The sequence below is a fragment of the Synchiropus splendidus genome, chromosome 12, assembly GCF_027744825.2.
Source record: "Synchiropus splendidus isolate RoL2022-P1 chromosome 12, RoL_Sspl_1.0, whole genome shotgun sequence".
In the NCBI taxonomy this organism is placed as follows: domain Eukaryota; kingdom Metazoa; phylum Chordata; class Actinopteri; order Syngnathiformes; family Callionymidae; genus Synchiropus; species Synchiropus splendidus.
This window is the reverse complement of record NC_071345.1, coordinates 16,629,888-16,653,173: the sequence shown is the minus strand read 5'-3', so window position 1 is coordinate 16,653,173 and position 23,286 is coordinate 16,629,888. Positions and strand designations below refer to the sequence as shown.

General features: G+C 40.8%; 1 protein-coding gene across 2 annotated transcripts in view; it reads left to right on the top strand.

Annotated features, from left to right (window-relative positions):
- The window catches only part of rspo2 (R-spondin 2), a 71,648-nt gene that overhangs the window by 9,683 nt on the left and 38,679 nt on the right, over positions 1-23,286 (top strand). For both annotated transcript variants that reach the window (XM_053881321.1, XM_053881320.1), the window contains exon 2: positions 19,287-19,475. In XM_053881321.1, coding sequence (XP_053737296.1) covers positions 19,287-19,475 — 189 coding nt within the window. The remainder of the gene's footprint in view (positions 1-19,286; positions 19,476-23,286) is intronic.

Here is a 23,286-nt window from a genome sequence, read left to right as displayed (position 1 = left end):
AACACTGAGTTGCAGTAAATAGAAATTGCTCATTTTTCTGTTGTTACTTACTCAAGGGCGCAGGACAACATCAGTTGGGTGTCAAAGAGCTGTGATTTAATGAATAAATCTTGGCGAAGAAAGTCCATTAACATTACTCAGATTCCTTCACTCTCCCCCGTGTAGTTATGCACTTGTATTACATCTTGGCTGCCATTGCTCGATATTATTTTATTTGGACAAGGGCCAGGGCTCAGGAGCAGCAGCCTCGCCTGTGTAAACAGTTGTCACCAGAATGGCTCATAATGAATAGGTATCTGTAGGCAGGGGTCACTGGCAGTTTACATGTTTACTAGCTAATGGATTTAGAGATGGTACGGCCTTGGCGCGGTAATGGACAGTAGTGAAGTGTAATGGACAATGTGGGGCTGGTTATCATCAACGTAGGTCAATGCATATGCATGAGGACAGTTTGATCTTTAAGAGCTTATTACAATTATTTATGTGTCTAAGCAGAGATCAGAAGTCCTGTGGTTGTTGCATTCATAAAAGTAGACTAGACAAAACAATTTGATGCCTATTGGTAGCCGGAAACCAAACCCAGGTAAATCCCCAGGAGAAACTTCATCGTGCCCAGATATGTTCTTCGTTTTCTCCTCATCCAAATATTATTACAACACCTCCATTTAAGCTGCCTGCATACCGCACCTTGTGTCGTGGCATCGCGTTACATTTCCTTACCCTGGAGCACTTTCCAAGAGGAAATTAATTTTGCACAGACAACGTTGTTTTCAATGTATTTCTGTGATCCATTTGGTCCTTTTGTACACACGTACGTTATCGTTTATGAAAGCTTTCATCTCAAGCTCAAGGAAGAGAGGGCGAGTCAGACTCCTTGGGGTCTGGGTGCGGGAGCTGAGAGCCAACTCAAGCTGGTTCCTGTCAGGATGCCTTGGCAAAGCCGGCGAATCAGGGGCACTTTTGTGGTATGGGTCCCAAACACGCTGAAATGTGAGGACTACAAGCTGGAGTCACTGCTGCTGTGGAAGTTAACTGATCCTCACCTATGACTATGGTGCGTTGCTTGAGCCTTATTTTCATTGTTTATCATTCATGCTAGCAAAAGTAGTAAATAATTTAAACAATAAAAACAACAATACAAAACATCTACCTCACCTATATTTTACTAGGATGCACCGATAACAATATCGGTATTGGGTATCGGTCTAATATGGGGCTTGAGTACAACGAAACCAATACCACTTTATGGTTGCTCGCAAATTTTGAATGTTAATTCATAACATTTGTGTTAAATTTCTATTTGTACTGCAAGTATTCTTACTTTACTTGTTTCGGAAAGAACTGCGATCAGTTCATCCCCATATTTTACAGTTATTTGGAAACATATTTTCTCGGTACAAGTTGAACCCAACAAGAAACCCCCTGCGGGGAGAGGGTGTAGCGGGCCCCCAAACTGACAATTTTTACTCTTTCAATCTTAGAACCACTAATATACTGCCATACTTCTTTCTCTATTTACTTTTGCAACGTAGCATAAGCCTTGTTTGCGCCTATGATTTTGTGTTTTGTAGGAGGACCAGGGATTGTATGTGAATTTTGAGACACCCCTGTTTTAAATATGACTTTGCTTGGTGATCAATTACTTTGGAGAGTCCAAAATTGAACCGATAAACAGAAGGTTTTGGTACAAGAATCCAGCGTAATGGACCTTCCTTACTTGACACAGGATGTGCACTGAAAAAAAGTGGTAGAACTATTGCAGGGGTGCTTGTTGTTCTCAACCAAAAAACTGTTTGTTGGAGTCGATCGCACGTTTAGTAAAGATGAAAATGAAAAAGAAAGAAAGAAAAATAATCTTGCGACGTGTCCTCGCTAAAATCACTGCAGCCATGTGTTGCACAATTACGGACACTGCGCGCACCTGCATTTTATTTTAAAAAAATCCCGTGAAACTGGTTTGATGACAGTTTATGTGAGATAAATGAAGGAGTATTTCCTGTGTGTGGGCTTGTGAAGATTTTTTTTTAGGACGTGCAATCAGTTTGCATTTCAGTGCACGCTGCTTTTAGTGAACCCACCCCCTGTTCTCAGTTACTGGCTGCACACACGTGACCTGCATTACGATTGTTCTATTCTTTTACAGTAAACACGCAGGAAACACATCATACCTAGCCAGTTTGACTTATTTTTTCTCTGAAAGACCTGGTAAAGACAAACCTTTTTACGGAAAAAAAGTCTTTGATGTTTGGGGTTCTGTGGGAAGCACCATGTGCTAAAGTGAGACCAGGTCTTCGGCTTGTGTCCCCTGTGGTGTGCTCCACTTTTGACCCTGGTGATCACCTCAGATCTCCCTATTTTCCTCAGAGGGCAAAGAGGGCCACGAGGTTGTATCTTGTTAAAGGGTTAATGAGCTGGGACTTTGTAGTGGATGTTCTCACTTGGGTCCAGTTACGAGGGTGGCTTGTTCTTACCTAGCTGTGTTCTGTTTACCAGTGATGTTTTTCTGCCAAGTGAACAATTGCCAACAGTGTAAGAACCAGGTGGGTGTATATTAGTGGAAGTATTTACAATAAGGGCCTATGCTTGCCAATATTGTAGTCGGATTCCTTTAGCTAAAATTTCCTCACCAGTGGAACATTTTAAACGCAAATTCATTCATGTCCTTCGAATAGTAAGTTTTCAGTTAAAGTAATCTGTTGAGGTACGAACCGATTAGTTCCTCCAAGCCTTTGGTCTTGTCTCCCGACCTGTGTTTCCCTCTTGTTGCTAAACAATGACTTGTTATTTCAATTGTGGGTTTGGTAAATTCTTACAGATTTTGAAAAGCGAGTCAACAAAACACAAGTGTCTCCCATCTGAACGTGCTGCACTGATCTCTGGAAAGCATGAAGAATCCACATGCAGTACTCTTTAGCTCTCAGATGTGTGCAGAGGAAGTGAAGGGGTTTGGACAGTGCGATGACAAATGGGACACGAGGAGTGAGCGGGATTGAAGGTGGGAGAGATGACATGGTCAAACATCCCAAATATGTCGAGCTTGCTGAGCTTATTGATCCTTGCCTGCGATGTTCGTGTTCCAGACTCAAACAGCGGGGAGCCGGTACCCAAGCGCTTGGCATGCATCTGTGCGTGAGAGTGTGTGTGCACGGGTCCGTTGCTGTGCGAGAGAGGGAATTACTCGACTCGCAGCACATTGAGCTACAGGTGTGAAAATTAGGTGTGAGTTTTATGTGTGATAAATTACCAACATGTGGGCTAATCTAAGCCACCCCACCCACCTTTTTCTTCTTTCTATTCAAGAGGAAACACATTTCTCTCACAGCTCGAGGGGCATTAAAGGCAGATACGTGGGGAAATATTTAAAGCAATTCCTCATCCTCGCCTCTGATTCTGAGGGTCATTGGTAACTTTTCTCTCACTGGCTGATCTCTCTTTTGAGGTCAAGATTGCTGGAAAATAAAAAGAACCAAAAATGCAATGTATAACACCAAGATTGACATCGCATTTAAGACGGAGATTATAAAGCGAGTATGATGAGGGCTTAAGAGGGGCTGATCTTTTTATGAAAACATTCTTTTGGAAAGGAATGCCCTTTTCATTCTGAAGACACATTGTTGGTGCTTCAGTGAGTCTTCCTTGTCTCTGGACGTCGCAGCCACACATGCTCCTGGCTTTAATAAACGGACTGATAAGGAAAGTTAAGTTGAGTTTAACGGTGCAAAAAAAGAAGTTTTTCATTTGGTGCTCCTGCCATTCCCTGCAGAAAGGCAATATCAGTTTGTTGTTGAAAGAATTTAATATATCAAAACTCCACCAAACATTCCAAATGGGGAGACATTTCCTTTCATTTATTTATGTTTTTTTAAGACGGCAAGGCCATCTAGCTTCATCTTGTGACAAGAAAAAGAAATATATATATATACTGCAGCAGAGTGGCTCTTGATAACAACATTTTTGTTTAAAAAATAAACAGATAAATAAATGACCAATTTAGTCATGGTTTGCTCTAGAGATGGGCGATATGGACAAAAAAAGTTGCGATAAATGTTATCGATATTGTGTACGATAAGTCGCCCATCCATAGTTTGCACTGAGATACAGCTCTGCCAATAGATATTACAGAAAGTGTAGGGGTAACACTTCAGATTGGAGAACACTTAGTAACTATTAATAAACTAATATTTATTTACAGTTAATATTTGAATATTATGGTGTTGTTTAAAGTAAACTTTCAGCGACTATTCCAAGGTAAAGTCTATTCAGTCACTATTCAATACTTTATAATGATCAATTACCGGCTAATATCCTGCAAATACACATGTGAAAAGTAGTAAGTAGTTTATACAGGGTAATAAATGTTCCGTAATCTAAAGTGTGACCAGAGTAGGAATCAAACCTGGTACTTGGAAACAAATGAGGAGGAAGAAAGGTGTGGTTCCTCATACCACAGAGCGAAAGCCTGAGATCATGAGCATAATACAGTGAAGCAGTCGGCGATTTTGCATATATGTTTGATTTTAAAGGTATCTCAAGAGTCATCTCAGTGTCAGTCGTCTCCTCCTCTTGCTAGCATATGCACCTAGTTCAGGGTCAGCAAGTGACACTCAGGGAGAGCAACACTACAACCCTGTACGTGAATATTTCATTTTCAAACCTTATGATCCAGGTGAGTCCAACAAGTAGACTGAAACACAACCACCAGACCCAGACCTGGTTCTTCTGTGTTCTGATATCAATACAGATCGGAGCAAAGCAAAGATTTCTGCATTTCATTTGGTCTCCAAAAAACATTGACAGAAATAACGTTCTTCTGCATTAATATGTGGGACAATATATCAACCAGCAAAATTTGCCGTTGCGACCGGCCTACCTAACTCATATAAAACAATTTCCCACTTGCGTACACCGTTTTCTCGAATTACGAGAATGAAAACCAGACTCTGGGTGATGAGTCGTGCCAAACAGCAGGGATTCCCAGGCTGTTTATGAACAAAGAAACTGTGCGTGTACTCAGTTGGGCTATAATAGAATCCCCAGTGTTTTGCTGTCCCGTTTACGAGCTGAAGCCTCGGGATGTTCCACACATTATATTTTTAAAGTGCAATTTAAGGTGTAGCCACTTTAAGAGCAGAGTCATAAATACATCAAATCCAGAAACAAGACTGTAACGGACATATAAATCTCGCTGTTTTGGACGTGTTAGAATAATAGATTTTCCTCTCCACTTAAACAGACATTTAACCTGATTTGAGATTTTCATTGTCTTCGGGTTGAGTTAAAGTGTGGCTGACAGTGACTGAGAGCAGATTCCCATGTTTTCAAGGCTCAATTGATCTGTAAATGGTTTTACGGGACCACGATCTCCAGTGGGGAGGCGATGCTGTTTCTTGTTCACCACATCAAGGTCTTTCCCTAAGCTTTTTTCCTTCTCCATCCTCTCACACGGCTGTTATGATTCAGAGCTGAACTGCATAGAGACAGAGGAAGATCATTCACTCAGTCATTTTCTTCAAGTAGGAATGACCAAGTCACTTGAAGAGGAGTATTTCTTAATAAAGATCATTTTGTCAAAGCAGAAATGGAGAGAGTTATGACAACTTTAGCTGAACATATGGGGCAAAGGTGCAGAAATGGTTTCCAGATTGACTCAGCGTCCCTGTCAATGTCTCTCTTGAGAGGCATGAACCTTTTCGACTGATGATGAAACCCACTAGATGTCTGAATTCCTAAAAACGAACCACTCTGAACCGACCACAACAGTGAGTCAAAGAACAGTTTGAGTTCCGCTGCTGATTCTCACACGTCTTGTATGGCTTCAATATGGTGATACAATAGGTATATTGCAATACTGGAACTATGTCGATATACTGTATTGTATTGCTCTTTCAATTACGCAAACATATCCAAATAATAATTTATTAAACTTCGACTTTCCCAAAGTGTATTTTCTCACACCCCAATCCATGAATCACCATATCATTTTAAACGCCTACTGAAATACCACACATGAAATTTCGGAGAAAGACACCAGTTTGTCTCAAGTCTATTTGCTGTCATTCCACCCCTTTTCAGGCGTCTCATCGATTGTGATAAACTCCAGCGTTTCCACTGCTTTCTTTTAAAAGGCCTTGAAATCTGAATAACATTGAGGACAGCCTATCATTGGAGCTCATGTTTTCAAGGTCAAATTTGGCCGTACCAGGGTCGTTTTGGAATTGTTGCCAAGCTTTCCTCTCCTGTGCTCTGGCTGTTGAGCTGAGTGTATTTCGTCTGCAGCAACACTTCAGAGGTGAGAGACGCTATCATCGTCTCGCCGACAATTTTCTGATCGGATTAAGTAATGGAACGACACCATTAACAGTTCAATGTCATCAGCACTGGGCATCTAAAAGATCTTCATCTTATAAATGAATTGTGAAGAACAAATGGAACTAAAAAGGAACACTTGTTGCAAATGTTTGTATTATGGGTTTGTCTCAAAATGACTCAAAAATAAATGAATGAATCATGGGACAAAGGAACTTTTGGAGGTGTTCTGGATTGTGGATCCAGTTATCGTTTCGTCACTTTGTTGAGAGCTACAGAACAAACTGGGGATACGCCAATATTAAAAATTATTGGAAACCAAAAACTAAAATTGGGGTAAATGAACAACAATTTCCAGATCTATGCACGCTCCTTTATTCCTATAGCCAAGTCAGAGCTTTATCACGCTGATCAAGTACCGTCACGATGACGTGCAGCGTATCCGAATAGATCTCAATGGAATTTGTGTTGACAGACTCCGTGGACCGGCTCTGCCTTGTCGCTCATACGACATTTTAATGTTGCTATTAAAGGCTTCAGAAGCACTGGTCACTTTAGTGGGTGACTCAAATGGAGGCAAGAAGGGAGACCCCCTGTTGTGAGGTGACTGTCAGCAGCCGAGAAGCGCCTTGGTGCTGAGGCTATCCAGCATGTGAAAAGTGCAACATGAAAATCCACTCCCTCTACTAACTCCAGCATTATGCATCTGACAAATCGCTGTTTATCGGTCTTTGTCAGATGTATTGAAATACCACCTGTCGGCAAGTTGGCCATATCCCAACGAATTTTCAGTACATCCCTTTTTTTTCGGTGGCTACTGCTGTCCACTAGAGGTCAATGGAATTTTACTGGTTTTTGATGTACATTTTTCGAATGCCAAGTCTGTAAATAAACTGAATAATGTAAGGTTTTATGGAAATAATTTTTGAAGGACAGTGCCCTCTAGTGATCCCTGAAAATTCGGACACTGTTTTATGAAACCTCATCACCTTTATTTACCATTATTTCATACAGCCACACTTCATACTATCGGACACAAGTTAGCAGACCAATAAAGCCCATTCTCCAGGCCGGAAACTTTGGATTTGTGCTGGAATATATTTGAGTTAAATGCAGTAAAATACCGAGAGCTCATTTCACTTTTGCTCATTCTTCCACAGTCCCTGGGTTTTAACGTGATAAACGTAATTTTTTTGTCAGGAAATGCCAAAACTTTCAGGCTTATTCAAAATTTTTCATGATGACTAAGATACAGAGGACCAAAACATAAGTGCATTGACGATTTGAGTTCCGCAAATCCAATTTATTCATGTTATATGAGTCATCATGGGGTTCTACTTCCAACTTCGGTCCATTCACCTTCGTAACCGCCACCGTTTTAAGTGAGATTTTGAATCTTGGACCGGCGAGCTTTGCCCAATAGAGCTGTGTGACAGGGCTGTTTCTGACAACATGTGTGTTTGCTCAGTCTGTAAAATCATTATAAGCATTGAGTCCGTCCTAAATTATAAACATATGCCTCCAGAGTGATCTGTTAAAGTAAACTGGGTAAAAATATGTCGATCTTAAAACTTGACTATTTCCATCTGGGAAAAAGTCAGGGGCAAATCCAGCATATTTTCTGCTAAATTGGAACAGAAATGTGCCTTGGTGTACGACCCTCCTGCTTTTTTCTCCCCAATTTTTGAGCTAAGTGCGACTTCCAGATCCATGACGCAAAGGTTCACGGGTCTGAGAACGCGGTCGGTTTGATGTCATTTTCCCCCGTACCAGCATTTAACAAGCTTGAACAGTGTTGAGCCGTTACAGTGGCTGGTGAACTTTGGGTGAGAGTGTTCTGAGGCTCTTTTATGGCTATGCAAGTGAGCCGGCGGTGTTGGTCTGTTCCATTCGGGATCCAGAAAGAGGCTGTTGTTTTGTGCGCTGCGTTGCACCGTCCCATGTCTGCCCTTTCTTTTCTCCTTTCCTCTTAAGTGGAGTGGCAGAAAGCTTATACCATCATTTAGTGGGAACAAGGGAGGTGGACAATAAACAACAATTGTCTCAGTGCCACGAGGAAAGCGTATAATTCCGCTGGTGAATGTGATGCTTTCCACATGAGCAAATGATCTTGACCTGTAACTCTGAAACCTGAGGTTTACTGCTTCCTCACCATCACTTCAGGTTAAATGAAGTGCCTAAAGAGTAAATGCTGTTTGGCATCTCTCCTGTCATCAACGCACATGTGTGGCGTAACTGTATGTGCACTTTCCGAACAATAGACAGTGGAAAGGCTGGTTAGCGGCATTCATAGTGCATTATTAGATTTACATACCGAAGGCCCTCCGAGAGACGGGGTGGAATTGTAAGCATAGAAACAGTTGGTGGTTTCATTTCAGCTCTTGCTTTCTCATTTCACTGCTGCATTTTGATTACCAGATCTCATTGGCAAGTGTTGTCCAAAAGACGTAACAGGCACCAGACGGTCACAAATAGCCAGAGCTCCTGAATCAAAAGTCTGAAGAAAAGAAACGGCTGATCGGAGTCAAACAATGGCGAGTCAAGTCGAAATGAAGGGTATTAGGGAACAAGTGCAAAAACAAAGAGATGACGGAGATTGTCACAGTGAGGGAAGAAGTTCAGCGTTCTTCACTTCACATCAGTTTGGTGCTAAAAAGATCATATCAAGTGTATTCAAACCGTAAATCTCCACAATATCTCAGAGTCGGAGTGGATAATATGTCAGAGATGTAACTGGGATCGGTCCACTCCGGCTTTTTATAGAGGAAAAATCAATAATCCTGTTAATGGCACTGGTAGCAGGTCCGAGACACAGTGAGAAGGAAAATATCAAGCTAGATGTTTTTCTAGCCCATTTCACCCAGACATAACAGCTCAATTTAATATCAATATGAGATTCTGAGCATTTTCTCATACGTCTCAGATTTCTCCCGAGAAATGACCTTCCACTTGGCTCATCCACGACCAAGCACAAGATCTTCAGCAGATTGTTTTCCTTCCACGTCACACCGATGTTTGTTTGCATGACTAAGTACAAACTGAACCAGCAATTTTATGTAATAATTCTCAATTAGTTAGAACTTCCTGTACTGTAAGGTCAGACATTTTGCTTTTTTTAGAATAGGTTTATTAACAATGCAAGTTATTACAATTATTTCAAATGAATCCTCCTTCAGAGAGCATTTTAACTTAGCATTTTAATAGAAAGTTAAACAGGAAATAAACGGAACTTGCAGCAGGATGAATAATCCATCAATAGCCGACGTTGTAAAAATAAATCAGTAAAATGTCCAGATATTATCTTCTAATTTTACTGACACAGTGAGAAGTGAAGTTTGTGTGTGGAACTGTCATCGGTTTTGTCATGGTGAACTCGGCGTCATCAGAAACAAAGAACTGAAAAAGTTTTCAACAAACCATATGATGACTCACTCTATATATCGCTATATATGTAGTGCCACACTGTCACTTATTTCCACTACTTGCGCGCAGGGGGAAATAAATGTGCTTCATTCAAAGAGAACTTGTAAATAAAGTCAAAAATATTTTTATATTTCAAAGGAAAGACCACAACCTCCACCAAGGTGATAATGTCTTCAATGTTGGTTTGTCTGAGTTCAAAGCAACTTGAATAGTTATAGATGCTATTTTCAAGAGCTGGAGCAAGGAAGAAATTATTCAGTTTTGAGAGTGATCCAGATCACTTTTTAGCTAGCAATTAAGGTATCTCCAGTAGTACACAAGATATACCGTACACACTTTCAAGGTCACAATCCTCCCTGCACATACAGGAGGTTAGGATTCTTTTATGGCTCAGTTTGAGAGACAGAAGGTAAAACGGTCCCATGCAGAGGTCGTTCTTTGCTATCGAGATTTGAGCTTGTTTTGGAACTAAATGCAGGACGTCTTCAATAAATGAAATGTTGAAAATGCTCGAGTGCTTGCAACCACACAGCAATCTCAAGTAGCTTTTCGTAAGCAATGGTCTCTTATTTAGAGACAAATAAAAATAACATGAAACTTTTGTGGTTTAAAAGTCATGACAAAACTCAAATTCATCACCCTTTCCTTGGACAACCGTCCATAGGTAAACTCCAACCGAGATATTTACAATGGGTTATATATTTTATCTTCCAAATTATACCTCATATTGGTATCATGTTGTATTTTCATACAGTAATATGTTTCCTTAGCGATTTTTCAGACTCATCATAAAAGAGTCAACGTAAGAGGGTTGAAGCAGTTTCAGGGTATCAGTTTTCGGCAGTTATCCCAGTGTTCTAGCTGCAAGTGACCACATCAGTGAAAGCCCTTGTAAGAATGTCTTCTTGTTCGCAATGAGAAATTCAGGGCTCTAAAAGAAACACAAGAGTTATGTGCAATTTGCCTTGTTAAGGTTTCGGGTTGCAGGCAGTTGGATTGGGTCAATGTGAATGATTTCATGGGTAACAGTAGGTGAGTGAAAGACAGGTCAGCTAGTCGGCGTGGGTGGAACCTAGAGAGCAGTCTGTCACGCTTGTTTTGGACTCATAAAAATGTACCTGAGACAGAGTTTATGCTGGATCTCATTGCAGCCGTAATGGCTCTTCAGTTTCAGTCAGTCGAAACCTCCCAGCGAGGCCACAGTTGCACCTCCATAGTTCTGCTCTCCAACTGTGCCGTCATCCTTCATGTTGTGGTTCTTATGTTTCCTAAGTGATTAACCAAAATGTTGTAAGAACAAATTAGATACTCACTTTTGGAACGGATTGGCTTTCTAATATTACATTTATTGCTTTATATATTTTCTTACTTGTCAACTGCAATCATTTTAATCAAAATCATAGTTTGCTTTGTATTTTTCTCTTGGCTGAAGTTGAAAGACAAAATTAATTCATGGCAAAGGGCTGTTGAAAGATGAATTACAATCTTGTGAAGGCGATCGCAACTTAAACTCAGGGGTTATAAGTTTTACAACATTAAGAATGACAGTTATTTCAACTGGAGTTAGAGTCGACCAAATACATATTTGGTGAAAAGTCTCACATGACTTCACATGAGAACTTCAAGTCAAGCTAAGGCCTTATGATGCTGTACATACAGTATATTGAACTCTTTTGCAAGACACAGTTCTTAGTAATTTATCACTGGGCTACTATGGCAGTTTTTCCCAGTCCATAGTTAAACACTTTTTCTTTGCAAAAGGAACTTGGAAATGCATTTTTAATTTCTGTCATTCAAGTGTCTTAAGTCGGGCTTCACCGCTGGCCATTTTCAATTCCAATTTTCCGATTATTTTAGACTCCAACTGGCCTGATTTTTTCCTTCACGCAAACACATTAAATGAAAACAATAAGACTGATCAACACTGTATATAACTATTGCAAGCTTCAAAGGAAAATAAGAGCAGTGACATTGAGAGCAGCGACACATTTCAAACTATGTTTGTGAGAATGCTCAGTTTAAACTATTTTTTTAACTAGTATACAACTAGCTTTACCAAGCTCATTGACTGTTTAGTCTAAAGCCCCATTCATGCTCCCTTTACGTACAAAATTGTACCCGTCAATTTGAAACGATGTTACCAGCAAAAAACGGCGACAGCACAAGGTGGTGGTCAGTTAAATATATCGTGACTGGAAGAGATGATATATGTCAGCCATTGTTATGTCTTATTCGCGTCCTGTTAAAGCTACGTATTGGGTAGTAACGGCGACACTGCCCCCATAGTTTGTTTGGTGTGTAGCCTTAAGCTTTATGGAAACGTGGAGAAATACGGACAAAATGAAGACAGGGCACGGATAGAAAGCTCTCCTGGATCCAGATCCGTAACGTTGAGCATAAATGCGCCTTCAGTAATCTTTCTTCAAATTTCACAGTTCACCTGATGCATATACTTATATATATATAAGATATATAGATAGATATATAGAAATCAAAACACCACTGGGATTTCAAGCATTTATAGTCATTTTTCGTGAGATTCTTTGGAGACAAAGTAACACACACTTTGAATCTATATTTGCTTTACTTCGCTACTAGAGAAATGCTCACTGTTTGGTTTGGTCATTTCGTCAGTACATTGCGATGTACGATTTGAAGATGTCCTGTATTTATTTTGGTCGCTCGAACAGGATGACATCAAAATGCTCATATCGGTGCTGATAAATCAGCTGGATAATCGGTGCCGCCCCAGACATAAAGACTCTTGCTACTGCCAAATGAGCTACCTCAAAACACTGACCCAAGGATCACATGATCTGTCTGGCTGCACAGATCGCCTTCAGAGTTGCTTTCTTAAAGGTAGAATAAGTCTGCCCTTTAGATACCCCACAGTGGGGAAATTCAGTTTGTTGTTGAACACTAACTGTGCACTGGGGTTTACACTTACTCTCATCAGCATCTCTTGCATCCTTAGTTCATGAACTTTCTTAGTCATATTAGTCTTTTAGATCTGTGCGAAAGAAGGCAAGAAATACTAACCACCGGACGACATGCGTTTTCTGTAATGGCCACCCTTTTCATTCTTTTTCGTATCTCTGACAGAGGGAACGTTTTGGACTCAACTTATGGTTGAATTTTAGCCAGACATAAAGAAACCCAGTGAAACCATTTTAGTTTGTTCGAACTAAAAACTCAATCAGAACGAATGCATTCAGTCCAATATGTTTCCAGTTGAAGAGGATGTGGTATCATCTCTTGCCTTGCAGACATCACACACCGAAGCAGGAGAGCATTGGTTCTGTTTAGTGATGCTAATCATGACCATGCTTCGGCAAATTCAGTATTTGTGGGTCGGTGGCATCTCCTGAAAACTGTCAGAAGTGGGAATCACAATTCTTTTGGTTCCACTTTATTGTGTCTGATTTGTCGTAGCCATGAGCTGCAATCCTGGAGTGAGAATTACGAGCTGCGATTTGAATGCGCTTCTGCCCCTCCGCCGAGCATCACAGAGAAAACCTGGTAGATTCATTCTGGGAATGGAGGTTTCTCTGTGGGTCACCTCAGCCCGGCCATGATCGACAACCTAAAAGCAAAAAGAACTTCAGCATTAGCATGACACGCAGCCAAAGACGGAACATGGAATCAAAGCAAACGTGTGTAAAAACCAAGTTGACATTCTAACTGAGGGACTTGTCTGCTGTTTTGTACAAAAAAGGGAAAAAATAATCAAAACAAAGACCACATCCATAATTCAAACCCCAGGTCCCAGCACACTAAACACACAGCTTTATGTTCTTGTCAAATTTGGTTAAGTCGTCATGATCTTTGGACGCTTGAGAGCTAACATCGCACTCCATTCCCTTTCATTTTCTCATCTCTTGTTCTTCTCAACAATGCAGTTGTTACGTGCTTCAGTGAACTGGTTCTAATTTAAGACCAATAAGGCATGCAGGACTCAAACAAAGTTCTCAATAACCTCTTAAGTTTCGGGTCTTCCACTCTAAGGACGTCTTTATTTTTCTTTTCAAGGCTCAAAAATAATATTCATCATTAATGTTTTCTTTAAGAATGACCAAAACCTGCTGGCAGTTGGCAGATCGATGTAGTTCAGGACACGACTTGGATGCAGATCCAGACACTTTGAATTGTGGCCTCCTTCCGGACATACCTGTGGCCTGAACCTCCAAACCTTTCCATGGAGACACACAAAAACTAATCTCCTTAGATCAGCAGCAGAGGTTCTCCTCACCATATTCTCACTTACTCCATTTTTCCCCTGTTCACATGCGTATTCCAGGATGTGGGATCTGCTGCATTCAAATTCCACAGAAGTATATTATTCTATATTCCTGTGCGCGGGAGGGTCAGAAACGTTTTGAGCAGAAGCAGGGACGCGGGCTCATGAAGGAGCTTTTCAACGCGGCTAATTTCTGTGCTGACTGACGGACTAGTTCAGGGGCCCACTTTATTTTTCTGTTATGTTTGGGACAGCTACTTCACTTTCACGTGGTGTTGACTGTTGTAAACCGGAGGACATTTGTAAACGTCCGAGGAAAAGCGCTGCTCCTTGTCTGTCACTGTAGCGGTCACATTGAGCCATTATTACGCACAAAGCGGCCGATTATTATTGTTATTATTTTTCTTTCTTGTATTTCTGAGTTATTAACAGCGGTTTTCAATTCAATCCGTTTTTTTGACTTGCCACCTCTTAACTTTTGACCCTTCCCAAACTGTTCTACTCATATTGACCACTAGAGGCACTGTTCTGCAGTGAGTTATTTTGACTCCAAATGATGTGGAGATCACATATCCGCTCGTGGAAGATGATGCATGGCACAAAAAACACAATAATAATAAAGTAATAACATTAAAAAGCATGTTGTGCGATTAAAGATGGCAAAATAAATGAAATTAAAATGTCATGAAATCCACATGGGCTGACAGCGTGGCTGAACTACTGTTACTCATCATGTTGCAAATCGGCAAAGACGTTTTCATTCTAGCAAGCTCCATTATACATTACATAAATGATATAAAACGCCCAACGCTTATGTAGGATACAGCTTTTCGTGCTGTATGTTGAATCATGTTGCTCGTCCCTGCATTTCCAGATGTACGTGCCAAAAACGTGGCGCTGTGACTCAAGCTCATGATCACACTCTATACATCAAGTAACATTACGTTGCATGATAAGAACAGAACTTCAAGTCGTGCCACTGTGTTCCTCATCCTTGTTGAAAGGGCCGCGATGGTGCAGCCATGTACGCATTTAGGTATCACCTGAAACAAGCAGCACAAAACAGACAACCAACTGTTAACAGTGTTCAGACACCTGATTGGTTCAACTGTGTGTGCCGCTCCACCCCTTTAAAGACTGTTCATGGTCATGGAAAGACACACATAAAACTGGTATTTAAAACCCAATGTCCCCATTGGTAAACTTGAGTCTGCAGACTAACTTGAGAATATTTTTATTTATTTATTCTTTTTTTTTTTTGGTATTTCTGATACTTTTTCCCCCAGTGTGGGCGACATCTTATGAGAAACCAAAGTACTTGTAGTTATCTTGGCAGTGGTGTTTTCATGAATATTAAGTAGAATTATATTTCAAACACATTTGCTATTTGTGGGAAAGCTCGAGCGGCTACATTTGTTCAAAATCAACAACACATTTTCGAATGTGAATGCTCATATGGTGGCAACACGGTGTCTGAAGCCCGACAATTTGCTTTGCAAAGCAGACATGGTATCTGTTTTATATAGTACAGTGAGGCCGTGTTTTGGGGATTTTTTTTTTGTGCCACATGACATGGTGTGAGAAAACAAACAGTGAATTTGATATTGCTGTATGAAGCCATTTGACAGGCTCCCTGTTTTTGCACGCAGGGATTAAAGAAACATCCAGAAACTTGACTGACAGCTAAACCTTTGTTTCCCATCTCCGTCAGAGTGTTATGACAGTCATAAATTGAGGGTTTAGTTTCATGCGGAGTGGAGATGAGCAATCACCGATGGGCCAATGGCTGTGAATTGGCTTGTGATCGATGGCGCTTTGCTGTCCGGCTCATCCCAAATAACCATGTTCTGAATAGCACTTCATCTCACTTGCGTCCACCCTGGGGAACTGGAGTAGCGTGGCAGAGCCAGCATACCGCTCTGATGAATGTCTCCAGATATACAAACGTGGACGTCCAGCCATTGACTTACACTGACTGATTCGCACATGATTCAAACTGATGCATGCTCCTGGCCTCCTAAGATTTTTTTTTTTCTTATTCTCGCTGTATCTTTTCAGGGAACGCTAACATGCAGATTCATGGCCAGCAAAGTAAGCATGCTCTGCTCCGTCTCTCAGGGTTTGTCCAGTGAGCTGCACAGCGTGTTCTTAAGCGTTGTGGTAGGTCGCTGACTGTTACGTCTTCGGTTCTTGTGATATATAAGACCGAGCTGGGATCAAATGAGCTGTCTTTCATTTTCAGAGATGGGATTTGCCCAAGGACATTTTCCTGTAAACGGGACGTGAAGGAGTTTACATTAAAAGTCACTTATCGCAGACTGGACTGTCTTGTTACCGGTCCTTTCGCCTTCTCTAAGCAACTCGAGAGCCTTTGCGGTTTTAAGGGTTTTCAGCGGCTTTCTCGGCACAATCGTTGAGACGGCCAGCGAGAGAATTGATGGAATATTCACATTCATAACCAATCAGCCAACGGACATGGAAAGGGAAACCAGAGTTTGCACGAATGACAAATTGTTGAATTTGTCCTGTATTATCGGAAATCCTGATGATACACTTCTGGTCAGCCCTCCCACATTCGAGTCTGTTCACACGAGAATTATAATCTTACTTAAAGTCATCCAAAGTTTTACAAAATAAATTCCATCATGTCACAGCAAAAAAAATAAATAAATAAAATTGAAACTTTTTTTGGCAGAGCCGTTAATATTCATGAATTTTCCAGCGCTCACGCTGCTCACCGGTCACTTGTCTCATGGTAGTCTCCCTTGTTTCCTGGCATAGCTGCGATGGTGCAGAGAGAAATAATGGTGATCACGTGTCTAAAAATTATTCAGCCTCAAGCAACACAAGGTTGAAGACTCCTTTTTCACGTTTTCATTCCATTTAGTCTTCATCCTCCGCAAGTTTCAAGAACTCATGAAGTCTTTTGTGAAATATTTAAGATATCAAGTCATTTTTGTCTCAACTTTGCTCCTCCCATTTTCGAAACACCAATAAGATTATCCAATGAGAGCATCCTTATGTTTGGGGTGTGTCAAGATATTCAGCTCTGAATAGAGTCTAGAACTGTGGTAAATGTGTTCCATATTTATGGATAAAAACCTTTGTGTGTGGCGAGAGCCGACCTGAACAGAGCCATTCAAGAAGCAAGAAGCAGAGAAGCAAGGGAGCAAAGTGGGATGTGTAGAGATTTATTAAATTGATGGCCATAAAAATTTATTCAAATTAAATCTCACTCTGTGGCAAATGTGATCCTATAATTTAGTTAGGATGTTTTTTCTTTCATGATTCATCTGAAATAAGAAACAAACAAGCCAAGAAACAACCAAACAAAAATGTATAAAACCACCTTCCGCCAATGCACTTTCATGCTGTGAGTTGTGTTTTTCGCTTGCTATGCTCGATCTTTACGTGCGTGGTCTTTATGTTTGGGGTTTCTTAGAGTTAAAAAAAATAAAATACACTTAAGATTTTGAAACCTTTGTGCATGGCCCCCTTACGCAACTCTGTCACTGAATTTGGACACTTCCCAACTTGCCTCTTGCAGCGACTTGCATTTATTTTATTTTGCTGCTTTCAGGCAAAAACAAAATGTTTATTGGAAGACCAGAAAAAAAAACTAGAGCGAAAGCTTTTTGTTTATATATGAAAGAAAATTTGTATATCAACTATGCAAAAGGGGAAACTGTGATGTGAGTGCAAGGTGCAAGGTTGGTAGGTTTTTTAAAAATAGGTTTCACCAATGTCACTTTGTTTTTGATCAGATTTGGAAATGGCTGTAGTATGAATTGAACTTTTATGGATGGTTATGACAGAGAGGCGAGATAATACACAGCTCAGTGTTAACTTCAGTCATCACGCAAAATGTCCAAGCTCCAAAATTTGAAACCCATTGTTTGATTTATCTGTATTAAATGGTTAATAAATATGTCACTCTTCCCCCTCTCATGCATTTGTGTTGAGGAATCAAGTATTTCCATGCAGTAAACTCAGATTGTCTTCAATAAACCATCCATCACAGAACATGTTCTGCTTTGTTTCTTCTGCTTGACATCCAGGCAGAGAGATTCAAACGTTATGGAGTCACACTGGGCTGAGCCAATATGTGGTGTCTCTTCTTCATAAATAGTATGAAAAATGACAACATTCTAAATCAAAAGTATATTCAATATAAACCCATAAATTTGAAGAACAGCAGAGACAAGATCATTGTTTTGAGTCAGCTTCTTTTGTTCCCCAACACTGGACGAAATTTTAAATGTTTTCTCTTTTGACAAATCTGTGTGTGTGTTTTTAAAGAAAGTGGTCCACATTTGTCAACAATTTGGGCATCTTGTTTTTCCCATTTCATGAATGTAGCTCTCGATACATTAGATCTGCTGATATACTTCTTGGCCCTTTCAAAAATAATTAATTCCCGCGATCCTCACTGCAGAGTGCGTGAGGATTTTTGCAGTGTGGTGCATTCCTCGATGCAAAGTGTGAGCGTATTATAGATATCTGGGGGAATTGCGGTTCGACTTTACTGATGTGATATAAGCTCTCATAAACCACTTGTACTGAAATAACCTCATTTTTGTACCAAGTCCATCTTTTCGATTCCATGTTTTCCTGGTACTCCAGAGTTGATGAAGATATCAGCCAAGTTTCAGCTCTATATCAACCTGAGGTGCTGATATTTCTTTCTTTTTCTGTTAACTGTTGATCACAGACTGATAACGCTGCACTAAACAAAAGGAAATTGGGGTTGGGAACTCTGCCAAGGCAACTGCTATGAGTTGAATGGAGTTTTAAAATGTGTGGTCGAGAAACAATTCAGGATAATATTGTGAAGTTGTTCTAAATAGCTCCGTATCTTTGCAACATATTGAGTGGCAGCTGGAGTTAAGGGGAAGTTTAAAGGACAGTAGTGAGACAGTAGCTCTGACACTAGAACAACAAGCAGAGTTGAAAGAGTCAGTGTTGAAGATGCTCAGGCGGGAGTGACTTAGAAGGACAAGAAAAAACGAGTATGTCAAAGGGACAACTCATGGAGAACAGTTTTCCGGACGTAGTTTGGAAGGCCAGATGGTTTGGACACAGGATGTGGAGGTACCAGGTAGCAGAAGAAGGCAAGAGGTGAGGTTCATGGATGCAGTTATTGAAGACATATATATATAGCTGGTGTGAATCGGGAGGATGCACAAGGTTTATCTCTTTTAAGTCTTGACTTACAAAGTACAGTATCGTGCCAGACAGCAACTCCATGTACAAATTGCCTTTGTTTTTGTGTATTCTGTCCTAATGGTTTTATGTGGCTGCTCTTGTCTTTGTCCTGCAGCTAGCTATGGAGCCTACCCCATCTGTAAAGGCTGCTCTGTGTGCTCCAGGGACAATGGCTGTGTGAACTGTCAACCCAAACTCTTCCTGTTCCTGCGGAGGGAGAGGATGAGGCAGTATGGGGAGTGTCTTCACGACTGTCCAGCTGGATACTACGGAATGCGCACTCCTGAAGTCAACATGTGCTCCAGTAAGTTCCCCCCACCTCCATCGTTTTTGCGAAACACTTTCTTCCCACACACATGCAACCCACTTCTCCCAATGCGCTTGATTTATTCTCAGTTATCCAGAGGGAGAAACACATGCCTTACAATTCGAATGGTTCATCCACAGGTGGATTTTAGGCCTCGTGGGATTTGACAAAAATCTGGTCCATCATTTCTTGTAACACCTGTATTGCCAAACACTTTATAGCTGTAAGAGTGTTTGAGCGCAATAAATACAGGCGTTGAAATGAAATGAAGGTGTGAGGAAGATACATTGAAGCACAAGGCTCACAGTATGGCTGCGGTTAAAAAGCAACCCTTTTTTCTGTCATGCAATATCAACTGAACTACAAAGATGGCTGCGTCGTAGCATTAGGGCATGTAACTCATGCCTCTTGGCAAAGGTTCCTGAGGCTTTGTGGATCTAGACTTTCACCAGACAGTGTAATTTGTTGGCAGCAACTTCATGTTTTTAACACCAATCAAGTGACAACTGAGCTGTCCAGTTGCTGTTGCTGCTTTTTTTGGTTAAAGTTCGATACAAAATTATGAAAAAAAATAAGAGGAAAAACATATTTAATCATCAAAAACACAAAAAAACTAAAAAAATGGATTCTTCTGCTATTCACGATATTTCATCATAATGTTCCCTATGAAAACAGTGCTTTGGTCCCACAACTTTAATGCACCACGCCCTTTTAGCTTTACATGTGAAATATGTTGTGTTTTATTATGAAAAAACAGTTATACTTGCTCAAGAATAACATTAAAATCCAATTAATGAAATGTCGCGCTGACCTCCTCGCGCAGCCGCCTGATCTCATAAGCTTATTTTAACATGGAATATGCTGCAAAACGAAGAGCGAGGGAGTCTTTATGGGTTTACCCACAGCCTGAGGTGTTGGCTGGAGTGTTTCAAATGAAAACAGAAAGGAACCTGAACCCATTTGCTTCCCTGAGCCAACAGACCGATGCACCAAAATGAAGCTACGGAGGACGGTGTCTGAACCTTTAGGGCTGACAATATTGACATGGCAACACCCAGAGCGTTGGGGTGAAAGGGCATAATCTCTGCTGATAAATAGCATTTCATATTTATATGTGACAAAAAAGGAAGGAAACCTTGTTGTGTTTAGCTGCGGCATTGTCGAGCCAGTGTGAGAAAATCGATGATGACAGCTTACGATAAACAATTTTTCTTCCAACTTAGGAAACGTGTGTAAAGACAAAAGTGAGGCCTAATGGAAGACAACACAGACACACATGTAAAACACACAAGCCAAAATAGCAGCGATTAAAGGGGCGTGTTCGTGATTCATTTATTGACAATAACAAAAAGACTGAATAAGAGTCATTATTCAGTGTTTTCAGTGATTCTTCTGCACAATGTGTGGAGGTGCAGTGGTTCAGGTCATGCAGAGCGTACTGACGTCTGTCGCCAAGAGGGGTGGCCGACATGCCAGTGTCAGACATCCCAACAATTATGGCAACCTTTCATCCTATCCAGCAAGTGTCACACCTTGCGACATGTTAATAACCGCGAGATTTCGCCTAAAAAAAAATGTTGCCCAGGACTGCAAAGCTGTGGGTCCATGAAGGTATGGGAATTGGTGCATTTCGATTTAATTCAGCAAAATTACCAGGTAAAAAAAGCAGCTCAGATATTGTCCAACAGATTCCGTACGTTCACTTGACCTTACAAAGTCTCGTGAATCTTTCATTCAGATTTCATACTTGCATACACTTTAAAACCTTTTATTCATTCCAAAGAGCTCAACGTTTCAAAGCTTCTCTGGAAGATCTCTTGAAGCATCATTTTTTTGGTTAAACCACAAAAGAAATCCTCCCATCCAAGTTGCTCCCCAAGTGCTCGGTGACACATATATTTAGACTCAAGAGCTGATCCTGGATGATCTGCCTAGCTCAGCTCACACTTCACATCGAAACAGAACCAGGCATTCATTCCTGTGTCTCAAATCCACATAATGGGAATACATTCAACCGCCGCACATTGTCTGGAACCAAGCTCTCTTTTTTCTGTGTGACAGCAGCACCAACCACTCCCAAATACATTTTCATCAGGACTCCCAAATATGGAAGCATGCACACAGTCTTTTCAGGCCATTTACATAACTCAAAGAAAATTAAAATAGAAAGACATCTTGTTTTCTGGTGAAAAGGCTCTCTTCCACCGCTTCCACATTCTGGGTAGACTTTGAGTGTAACTGAACCTGATCTGTGGCAAGTTAATCTGAATCCTTCTCCGTAAAAACTGCGCATGGAATAACTTCTTGTATTGTCAAGTAGCATCAGATCTCAGCCAGCACCTTCTTTGAAGTGATCACTGCTTTAGTCATGGCTCTCTAATCCATTTTTCCAATTTGAGCCTCCTTCGCAGCTGTGCTCTGAGTGTCATTTCCACCAAATATTTCACGAATGACCTCCAAATACTGACATTTTCATAAGCTAAAAGCTTATGGTAGCGAGGCTGTGGCAACTGTAAAGCAAGGTCGGGAAGATGGTGTGCGTTTCTCTGCTGATCTGCTGGTGGAAAAAAAAGCAAATACCCATGTGGTATGATACCATGTGACAACCTCTGCTGTCATGTTTGCATAACCTGCTTTTGGAGTCCCTGAGTTCTTGTCTCAAGCAAGAAAGGAGACATTGCCGTGTCTATTGGTTGGTCTCACATGAGGACTAACTGAACAGTCGAAGACATGGTGATGACTGGTACTGCCATTTCAATGAAAGCTCACATAACCTTTAAACAATTAGCGCCACCTACTGAGCCCTGAGAATTAGGACACCACAACAATGACGCTGCAAGAAAGATGCACACACCCGGCATGACCATTCAAGGCATTCTTACTTGCCTTGAAATTTTGGTATCATTCCAAGAAACTTTGAGTGGCCATCTGTACTTCTGCCACTTAACAAAGGTTGTGGATGATCCTCAACTCAAACTCATCTGCCACAAAAATCGGGCCCTTTCTTAACTTCAACAACCACAACTCTTGACCATTTTAGAATAAACTGTTCCTTGGCGAATATACTCCCGAATCCCCTACAAGGGTTCTGCATTAGCCTTGAAAAATGGGATTGTCGTATTGAAAGACGGCTCCCAGAATATCGCCAGTGTATCTGAAATGTTTCTCTGAACAACACTGTTGACCTTGTGACCTATATTTACAGTCGAGATAAATCTATTTCAACCCAGAACAGACATACTGAACTGTATCACGGACTAAGTGATGCTACCCAGATGCCAACCGTGCCCTCTGCTTTAGTTTAACAAGTCAATAATTACATTTTCCTTGACTTTCTTTGGCCTTTTGCTCCTGTGAGTATGAGCAAGATATATACCGTTTATGTTTCTATATAATGTAATAGACTCGAATACAAATACGTTATGAGAATTGTTGATCTATTGGCAGCAGCAGCTTTTTAAGTTTTGCCAGAAAACCGAAGACCTGACCCCATATGTGCCCATTAAATGCTCCAGACTGTCAGAATACTTTTTGAAATAGGTTGAAATTCAAACTATGTATGGCGATTTCAACTTTTTTTCCAAGTTCATTTCATAAAGTGAAGTGAAAACTACAACTGAGGAGATAAAAAAAAAAGAACCGGCTGTGCTGCAGTCAGACTAAATGTGTTCTTGCCCTCAGCTTATGTTGCGTCGTGCCCTTTGGTTAGAAATCGGAATGATGTCACTGCTGTTTGTGTCAGCGGGGTAAATATGTAACCAGACTAGGAATTTTCTTGTCGTAACTGTGGTGCCCGTCACCTTCTACA